This window comes from Galeopterus variegatus, unplaced genomic scaffold (assembly GCF_000696425.1).
Source record: "Galeopterus variegatus unplaced genomic scaffold, G_variegatus-3.0.2 Scaffold3655, whole genome shotgun sequence".
Taxonomy (NCBI): Eukaryota; Metazoa; Chordata; class Mammalia; order Dermoptera; family Cynocephalidae; genus Galeopterus; species Galeopterus variegatus.
This window is the reverse complement of record NW_007729766.1, coordinates 178,989-189,555: the sequence shown is the minus strand read 5'-3', so window position 1 is coordinate 189,555 and position 10,567 is coordinate 178,989. Positions and strand designations below refer to the sequence as shown.

The following is a 10,567-nucleotide window of genomic DNA, read 5'->3' as shown; positions in this document are numbered from 1 at the left end:
GGAGAGGTGAAATAACCACGTCAGTTTCCATGCACTGAGCCCAGCCTTCAGCTCTCAAGGTTCTCCTGGGACTCACAGTTTGTGGGTGAAATGCAAAGACTCCATGGGCAGAAAGAAGGAAGGTCCTGTGGAGAAACGCTTGGTGCTGTTCTCTTCAGCCTTCAGGACTAAGTGCTCATCATGCCCTCAGCTTCTGAGTAGGCTGAGGGTTTGCCAACTGCACTGTGGCTACAGGGGAAAGAAGAGGACTCCCTCCTCCAGAGTTCTGTGTTCAGGAAGTTTCTTTAACCCCATATGGCCCAAGAGTAGGTTGAAGGAGGCCCTTTAAAGAAGGATCAAGTCAATTACCAGCCCTCCTAGGGTTCCTTCCTCCCTTCCCGCCTTCCCAAGGTTGGGGAAGCCTAGGTAAGAGGATCACTCTTAAGCTACACATTAGCTGCATTGCATGACTGGGGCTAGAGCCAAAACAAAGAACTGGGCGCTAAGCATTCACCAACTGAGGACCCAATTCCAGGGCACACGTGTGTGAAGGATGAGTCCCACTTCCTTACTCTTCCAGAAAAGTGGGTGGTGATAAAATCACCAAACCTTTCTTCCTAATACTTATTAAATCAGGAGACAGGCAGTAGGAGAAGGTGGCTCAGGATTTAGGAATGAGAGATAGGTTAGCATAGTGGAAGGAAAAGGAGAGCAGGAATAGTTATCAATCACTGGCTAATGAGAAATTTCGAGAGCTGACTATAGGATGATGCCATGACTATGGCTGGGGCTGCTTCCTTGAGGGCTGACTCCTTGGGTATTAAGACCTATGCAGCATCACACTGGGGGTGGGGTGGGTAATGCCAACTCTCAGTTTGCCCCCAGCCAGTGACTTGAGAAAGACTTTACTTTGGGCCCTGGCTCCAACCTGTGGAGCCAGTGATGCTGCTTTCCCTGTCTTTCTCTCCTAGCCCCCTCAGGAAAGAGGGACTGTATTTTTATATAGTCCTAGGGGTTCTGGAAGGGAAAATATGGGGATGGGACTGTGTGGACCAATGAGCCCTATGTACAGGGCCACAGCTGGGAAAGTATGGGAACGGAAGGAGGGTTGGGATTTTAGGGTGCAGCTATACTCACCAGGCAGCAGAGTCGGCCTCTTACCCCTAAACTGCTCCAGTCCAGGAGGTGGTCTGGGGTGTGGCATTAGGCCCAGACTGTTGAGCAGGCTCTTCTGGTCTGTTTACTCATCACCACCTCTGCACCTGCTGTCTTGAGACTCAGCCCAGCCCCAGGCACATCACCTGCTCCCAAGCCCCCACCATCCCTGTGATGGGTAAACTTTGTGTACTGTGTCTCGGGTCCATTATATGAATTGTGAGCAGGGTTCATCTATTTTAAACACAGATGTTTACAAAATAAAGAATATGACAAACCACAGGTGTGGCTGCCTGTATGAGTCCCTGGGAGTAGGTCTTGTTTGGACCCTGGCAGTGATGTTGGAGGGGGAGAGGTAAGAACTGGTAGAAGAGGTTCCAGAACCCCAAAGCAACAGCAGTAGGAAGACAATGGAAGCAGCAAACATTGTTTTCCCTTTCGTACCTTCCCTAGTGCACCTGCAGGGCAGCCCAGAGCAGAGCCCCAATTGCCCTGCAATGGGCTACACTGCAGAAATAAGATTAAGCACAGGCACTGGGAGGATGCTGAACACCCATGTCTGAGGGAGTCTTTAAAGCCAAGTTGGTTCTCATCTGTTTGGGATGGATCAGGTCTTCCTGAAGATATGAGGAGGGATTGAATAATCTTTCAGATTTGTGATTGGACACCTCAGGGGAGCAGAGGCAGACTGGAACCTCAGGACTGTGTAGGTATTTAATATTGTGGCATGTGGAATTGATGAAGGAGATAGAGAATGGGAGTAAGGATAGGATGAAGGAGGGAATAAAATAAGGCAAAGGCAGGGCAATAGCAATCTTAAGATCTTAACTACAATTACAATCACTGAAGTAGGAGGGTGGTTATCTTTATCCATGTTCAGCAGATAAGGAAACATGCTCAGAGAGCTTAAAAGATTTGCCTAAAGGTGCCAACTAACAGTGTAGAACTATGGCTAGAAACCACTGGATTGGACTCTGGAGGGGAAAACATTGGCATCTCTATTTGGAAAAGTCTCAATAAGCAATTATCATTTGCTGTCAGAATTGAGAACCACTGACCTAGGCTTTCTGCCTATTAAGCCTGTTCTGTTTCCAGAACAACCACTGTCCTGGAGAAAGCATGAGAATCACACACTTGTTAGTGCATGCTCAAAACTATAAGTTTCTGGAAAGTGGGGCCAGTGTGAGGTAAAGTTGGAGACAGAGGTATTTTATTATTCAATTGTGAAACTTGAGAACCCTGGGAGACTCTTAAGGGTCCCAGGTTGCATCTGGATAAAAGGGATGGTGTGTACCTAAGGAAGAGCAATTACTCCACTCCTCAGCTCAGGAATTTCTATGGCTTTCCTGAAAAGGGCTCGCAAAAGAGCAGCAAATAAGAGGGTTCCCTGGAAGACCAGAGAGTACTAGGAAGTACGTGGGGGAGCTCTAGGCATGCAGATAAACCTGGCAAGTTGAAGTTTCACCCATTATCACTGCCAAGTTCTTAATGACTTAGCAGATTGTTAGGGACACTTATTGGCTGCTTCTAGGAACCCCACCCAGCCTCAGCAGGGGACACACTTCACTCTGCACTTCCTGCCACACCTTCTACCCACTGAGGTAATGGAAACTTGTTTTTAGGGAGCAGCCAGCAGAGACGTTTGGCTCCCAGGTACTTGAGCAGCCATGGAACAAACTACAAGGCAGAAAAGCTGAGCACTCCCTGGCAAGTAGTTCCTTAACAAATCAGATTCTCAAGACCAGCTGCTCCCCAGCCTTGTTTATTCTTTGTTCTAGAAAACAGTTCCCAATGGATGTGTACCTGTGAAAACATGCTCAAGTAAACATGCTTTGTCATTGAATTTTCACTATAAAATCCCAAAGCCAGATAAAGCCTAATTGCTAGTTTTACTGATGGAGAAATCGAGGTATTAAAAAAAAGTGATTTGTTGAGTTGGTGGGTGCTCGGAAGAATAAAGTGGCATTAAGGTCTCTTTAGTTTCTGTGGGCTTCCAGGGGTGGGCTCCCATGATAGCCCTTAGCAGGTCCTGGGCTGTCCTGCAATAGATTACATGGCTGGTGTTGAAAACATCATGGGTGGCCTACCTGGGTCTAGAACTACAGCAGCTTCGACTCCCTGCACACCTCCTTTTGTGGGGAGATGACCAGCACAAGCCCCCAGTGAAAAGTCTTGGGGACTGAATCTTTCACTGAGAAAGAGATAGGTGCATTTCATCCATTCTGAGTTTATCCACCTGTTCTGTGACTCTTCCTCACCTTTTATCCCAGCAACTGACCGCATCTTAATGACTCGGGTGGAGGAATGAGCTGGAGGTGGGGGTTGTAATACAGGAGATGATACAATGGAGGGGTAAGGGCAGATGCGTTCTCCAGTACAAGCAACACGACTCACTGAGCAACTTATCAAGACAAACACAACTTCATCTCCAGCTTGCTGCAAGTTGAGGCACTGTATATTTCTGGAAAATGATACACTTTCCTCCTAAGGGTCCCTTTGATTTTGTGCTTGTGGAGAGCAACAGCCAAAAAGAAAAACATGAACTGTAACATGTAGATTTCAGCTGTAGTCTGAGTCAAGTGGACACGAGCCCCAATTCTCTTCCTCATCTTTCAGATCACAGCAGACCCTGACCTCTCACTGCACAATTCAGAGATTGGCACCAGCCCGCATCCAGTAAATGTCTATGCCAAGTGAACACAACCTGCTGGGGCAAGTAGTAGTCAATCCTTCATTCCTCCCTCCCTTTTTTCCTCCCCATTTGACCTTCAAGGCTCTGGTTTCCTGCAAGTAGTGAATTATTCATGTCTGCTTACAGATACCAAATCGCCCTTCCTGGGTTGCCAGCAGGGTGGGGCAGAGAGGCAGCTTTGTTCAGAGTCTGTAAATAGGAGGAGCAACCTCCTTGTTCAAACAGCATTTGCAGGTGGGTGCCTGCTTCTGCTAAGTCATCCTGGGCATGCTCAAAGTCCCACTGTGAGATCCCTTCTGTCCTCCTTCCTGGCTCCTCCTTCCTCCCCATCCCTTTGATAGACTCAAGTGGGCTCCCGCCACTCTGTAGGGCTCACTGTGTGCTTCACCATGGCTTACATAGCCAAGTCCTTCTACGACCTTAGTGCCATCAGCCTGGATGGGGAGAAAGTAGATTTCAATACATTCCGTGGCAGGGCAGTGCTGATTGAGAATGTGGCCTCGCTCTGAGGCACTACCACCCGGGACTTCACCCAGCTCAACGAGCTGCAATGCCGCTTTCCCAGGCGCCTGGTGGTTCTTGGCTTCCCTTGCAACCAATTTGGACATCAGGTGAGGGGTCCCTTGTATTGTACCCAAGGAGCTGGGCTAATGGTCCAAATAGGATAAGGGGAGGGGGTGAATAACTATGTGTGTTTCAGTGTCTAGAACCATGGGGTATGTTTTGTTAATCTAGGTCTTTGAGTGCATGTGAAATACCAAAGGGAAATATGTTTTAAGATTAAACCCCAAGGGTGTGCAGTTTTATTGTTTATTGTCTTCCCACTATACTCCATGAATACAGGTACCAGGTCTGTTTTTCTCTCCTGTTGTGTCCTCAGTGCATAGGGTACAGAAGGCAGTCATTAAATAGTTGAATGAATGAGTGGAGGAAATAGATCAATAATCAAGTTAGGACTGCACTAACTCAGGAGACCTTAATTCCAGCTAGACTTGGTTCTGCTATTTAATGGCTCTGTGCCCTTGATTTTTCTGTTTTAGTTTCCTCATCTGTAAATTGGGGATAATAACACTTGGCTTATAGGATTATTGTGAGGTTCAGGGGATTGGATATACAAAAGTAACTTGAAAAATATGAAGTAGTATGCAAATGCAAGTAACTTGATGATTTAGATTGAAGATTTGTTTAAATTAGCCAAGTGGAAGTGAATATGGGGGAGGGGAAAGGTTTGCAACATGCACGTGTCTCCTCTGGGAATCACGTGCACCCCTCAGTCTCTGACTAAAGGGTCACGTTGTTATAGATCTTCAGCCCACACACCTCAAGTTATCTTTTAGAGATTCTTCTATTTCCATTAATGATTTTAATTGTATAAGCAGGCAGAATGTCCCCAAGTAAACCCTTTAATTATAATCCCCTTAGTTCAATTCACAGTGATAGGAAAGCAAGGAAGAGATTAGCTGAGATGTAAGCAGGAAGGCTGAAGTATCATTGGCTGTGACAAACCTGAGCCCAAACTGTTACTGCTCTCACTGTTCCTTCCCCGTCTCAGTTTTCCTTCTAGCCTTTGCCAAGGCCAGAGAAACAGGAAGGGCAAAATCTCTTTAGAGATGACCCTCCAGCCCTAGAGGTGCCTTCAACCTCACACCATCGCTTCATGGGTAGCTAGTTGCTGGAGGGAGTCCATAACCCACCTGGAGCTAGGCAGCTATTTGCATTGAGATAAGTCTAATAAAGATGAACTCTGGGCTCATGTCATGATAGCCTGGAACTGACTGTCCTAATTGGTTCTAGTAGGTTAGAGGCAGAGGCAAGAACTGACTCTCACACTGGGGTGTGGGGGGCTGGGGGAGGTATGGAAAATGAGGGTTCCCACAGGTTTTTTGGGTTGTCAGATGTGAGGAGTGCTGCATGGGGATGGGACAGGGATGGTAGTGGGGAAGGAAAGACGGGTAACTGATTCTGAGCTAAAGCATTCATAACTGAGTATGGTGAGTGAATATGAGGTGCAGAAGTCTTAGCCCTCAAGCACTTATTTCCTCAACTTCTACTCCACTCCCCCATCCCCACTCCTACCGGCCTATTCCAAAATTCTAAACCTCTGTCCTATTTAATTCAATACTGTTGGTCACTAAGGAGTTCCATTTAGAGTACATTCATTGCTGTCTCTAACTTGCTTTGCCTTTATGGCACCTGAAAACTAGACTTCCTTGGATGGGGTCTTCCTTCATCAAAGCTTCCTCCTATTTGCACTTCAGTTCTAGGACAAGGCAAGATGAAAGTGAGACACTGCAAATCCCATTTCTCTGGACCTCAACCTCATCCTTAGTTTGAGAAGCTGAATAGGGCATAGGCAAAGGCTATATATACTCAACACACGTGTAACCAGAAGCATGAGAGGCAAAACCATGGCGGAGGGAAAGGGAAGGTGGTGGTAGGGTGTGTGCATGCGTGGGGGTGTGTGGCGTGTAGGCACGTATGTATGGGTACATAGGTAGCTAAGGAGAAGGGGAGGTTCTAGGCAGTATTACTTGAGCCTCTTTCCCTTTCTTCTGCCCTGAACTCAACTCCTTAAAACTTCAAATACCTGAAGAACTGCTTTGGGTAGATTGGAGACATAAGCAACAGCTCAAAAGTGCTAAACTTTTAAGTAAAAGAAGCTAGAAACTGCAAAAACGTTCAGAAATGGCCTAGCGAGCCTTCAAACAATAGCTGGGAGAGGGAAAACTCCAACTCAAGAGTAGGGCAAAGCAAATGGAGAAGGAAGGAGAAACACGTGCCCAGAGAAAAGAATGATCCTGGGAAGGGAGTACAGGAGGGTGAAAGATTTTCATGTTGTGGATCCTTCATTTCGCCCTTCCCTTTTCCATGCTCTTTGTCTTTTTCCTCCCCCAGGAGAACTGTCAGAATGAAGAGATCCTGAACAGTCTCAAATATGTCCGCCCTGGGGGTGGCTACCAGCCCACCTTTACTCTTGTCCAAAAGTGTGAGGTGAACGGGCAGAATGAGCATCCCGTCTTCACCTACCTGAAGGACAAGCTCCCCTACCCTCATGATGACCCGTTTTCCCTCATGACCGATCCCAAGTTCATCATTTGGAGCCCTGTGCGCCGCTCAGATGTGTCCTGGAACTTTGAGAAGTTCCTCATAGGGCCAGAGGGGGAGCCTTTCCGGCGCTACAGCCGCACCTTCCCGACTATCAACATTGAGCCTGACATCAAGCGCCTCCTCAAAGTTGCGATATAGACACGAGCTGCTCAGCACACAGATCTACTCCATCCAGTCCCTGAGTGTGCGCCCTCAGGAGACACTGCTGGACCTAAGCTTTCCCTTGACATCAGTCCCCTTCACTGAAGAGCCTTGCCTTTCCTGTCTGCCTGTTCTTTTCCTCTCCCAGCCCTCTGGCTGGTGATTCAACTTGGGCTCCAAGACTTGGGTAGACTCTGGGCCTTCGCAGAATGATGGCACCTTCCCGAAACCCTTATGGGTGGTGTCTGAGAAGTGTGAAGGGTCTGGAGCCCCCCACTTCTGTATGAGTCCAATAAAGGGCAGGTGTGGAAATGGCCAGGTTGTCTGTGTCTTATTCCTTGACAGAGGGCAGAGGGAGGGTACAAACTGCAGGTGGGATAGAGGAGCTGGTAGCACACAAAGATTTGGTAGCGGAAGCTCTCTTCAAGGGTACATCCTAATTACTGTGTGGAAAGCAAGCTCTAGTCAAGGTCTCCAGTGGCAGTTGGAGTTGTGGGAAATGTGAATTGTATTATTAGTTTATGGCTCTTCTCCAGAACTGGGGAAAAAGAGAGGTAAAGGGGAGAGAGTGGGCCCCTTGGTTGTGGGTATTGGGAGGTTGTTGAAGGATTATAGTCAGGAAGATGTCACTATTACTGTACCTTGATAAATTCCTGGGAAGTCAGTTTGGCCAACTTTTACTGATAGCAAGGACATAAAGGGTGCAGTTACTGGGAACAGAAAGAGTACTTATCCTTTTCCTCCTCACCTTATAGAGTAACATTTGTTTTTGATCCTTTGCTAGACTGACTTTCCCTCCTTTTTTAAGTTCACATTTCACGCTTGTTCTTCTCAAACTCACATATTCACAAATTCAGGCACAAGACAAACAGAGGCATGAGTGATTGGGCTCATTTCTTCATTCATGAGGGCGGGGATGGGAGAGGGCTTATAAAGCCAGACTATAACCTGCCAACATGATCGCTGTTCACCGAGAACAGTTTTGCTGAGAAGTTTGTAAGGATGGTGTCCCAGACTCCTCATCCACTACAGGCATATTCAAAAAGTGCCAGCACCACCAAGGCCAGGTTATATCGTGTTCTGGAGAAGATGCCTGCTGAGAAACCACTGCCCTGTCATTTTGCCCTACGAACTTCACTCTAGAACCTTCTCATTTCACCTTTCCCTTCTCTGACCACTAGATGGAATATTTTACTTCTTGTCATTGAAGCCTTGAAGGGAATGGTTTTCCAAACCGGACACACTGCTCGAGAATCTCAATGCTGAGAAGACATTAAAGGAAATGTTTTTCCTTTAATCACTCTGCTCCCCATAACCATATTCTAAGCATTTGCATCATCTGAGAAATAAATGTAGACTGGACATTAAGGATCCCCACTGTCTGACCTTCAACTAAACCTCTGTCATTGATTGATGGTGCTTTATTTCAAAAGGGTAACCTGAGCATTACAGCGGGAATCCCCTGGCATCCTTCTGCAGGGCCTTGTGCTAAATTAAGGTCATCCTTTGGCTGGCCGGTTACATCAGCTGGTTAGAGAGCAGCCTTATAATGACAAGGTCATGAGTTCAGATCCCCATTTCGGCCAGCTGCCAAAAAAAGAAAAAAAGCCTACCCCCTTAACTTGACTTTTTTGAAACCTCAAGCCTTTCAGATTCCTGCTCTTAAAGTCAACAGCTAGGAATGAATTCTTTTGGGGCAGGACCATGCACTGATTGTAGACCGATGACGGCAGAAACAACTTGCTTTCCTGAAGAAATGAAATAGAGAATCCATGTTGACTGCTAGTATGATTTGTTCACCATCCTGATAGTGCCATAGCCTGTTGTTACTTCCAATAACAGAGCCAGCTGTCCCACATGTTGGCATTATGCCACAGGCAATTTAGGACCTGATAAGCCAGTACAGTGTGTTGGGTCTTTCCCATAAGGCTCAAGTTCAAAGAATCATTTAGGGATTCCCAAAGGAATGGGAATTACAGTATAAATGATTTTGCAGAGAGAGAGTCAGAGGGAGCTATAATGCTAGAATGAGGGCTCTTCACTTGGGCAAGGTAAACACTGTTTGCTTCAGACAGGACCTGATTAGTTTGGCTCAGGAGGGAACTAAAAAGGCAGGACTGGAGGAATTTGTTTTACAGGGACATTAAGCTTTACTAAATCTTTAGTTGTGCTGTTGTCAGAATGAAGAGAAATGAGGAAGTGTTTCCTTTTCTTTATTCCTCATCTTGTTTGTCCCCCTTTTCATCCTCAGAAGTATCAGCTTATGGTCATAAACAGACAAGGCAAAGCTTTAATATAATCACCCACTTTCCCAGATAAACAAAATCTTTTAATCAAATTAAAAGACTAGAGGCAGTTAGAAGTAGGGAGCAGCCTAATTAACAAGCTCTCCCAGAAGTGCTGAGATAATGCTACTCAATTTAGAGAAGGCACAGGGAGAATCATTTCTCTGAGGACATTTATAAAAATTATAGCTTGGAATAAAAGATTTTAGGGGGCCAAGGTATAGAGACTGAAATTGATAATTATCTCCATAACTATATTCCCAGAGATATATCTCCTTAGTTTTAGAAACAATGAGCCAAACTTCAGAACTTTCTTATAATCACCATCACAACCATCATCCAAACTACCATTTATTATTTACTATGTTCAAACACTGTGCTAAGTACTTTATATACATTAGGTTATTTAATCCTCATACGAACCCCAAGAAGAATTTTTATCTTTATTTAAAGAGAAGGTAGGAGCCGGCCCATGGCTAACTTGGGAGAGTGTGGTGCTGATAACACCAAGGCCACAGGTTTGGATCCCATATAGGGATAGCCGGTTAGCTCACTGGGTGAGCGTGGTGCTGACAACACCAAGTCAAAGGTTAAGATCCCCTTACCGGTCACCTTTTTAAAATAAATAAATAAATAAATAAAGAGAAGGTAATTGAGCAAGACACCTGCCAGGGATGAAGGGCTAATAAAAGCAGAGATGAAAGTTAAAGCCAGGACAGTCTGACTCCACAGTCTACCCTTAACGACGACACAACAATTATTCCTTCTAGCTCAGATTTTTCCTTCACAAAGACCACTGCACACAGCATTGCACAACTTAAAAATACTTTCATTTATATCATTTGATTTTAAAACTATGTGAAGGAGACATGATTGCTCTATTTTTTCCACTGCAGAAACTGAGGTACAGACAGGATAAGTGAGTTACTTGCCTAATGTCCCACCACTAACAGGTGGCAAAGCTATTCTAGACCCAGCTCTCTTGGTTTCTTTTCTACCCAACCATACTGTATCTCACAATAGAGACTTGTACTACAGTCAAGAAACATACATTTTAAAATTGAAAGCCTTGAATTCAGTCAAATAAATAGTCCTTCTCACAAAATGAAAGAATGAAACTGCAAGGATTTCTGATACACTGAAATAAAGAACAGTGAACATAAGCCTCTGAGTGGTAACTTACAATTAAAAAGCCATATCTGGTTGT

General features: G+C 45.5%; 1 protein-coding gene across 1 annotated transcript; it reads left to right on the top strand.

The window, feature by feature from the left end:
• Positions 1-3,430: 3,430 nt before the first annotated feature.
• GPX2 (glutathione peroxidase 2 (gastrointestinal)) lies at positions 3,431-7,391 on the top strand. The gene is given in 2 exon segments (XM_008585653.1): positions 3,431-4,437; positions 6,722-7,391. Coding segments are annotated over 2 exon segments (573 nt in total). The 5' UTR covers positions 3,431-4,215; the 3' UTR covers positions 7,073-7,391.
• The last annotated feature ends 3,176 nt before the right edge of the window (positions 7,392-10,567 follow it).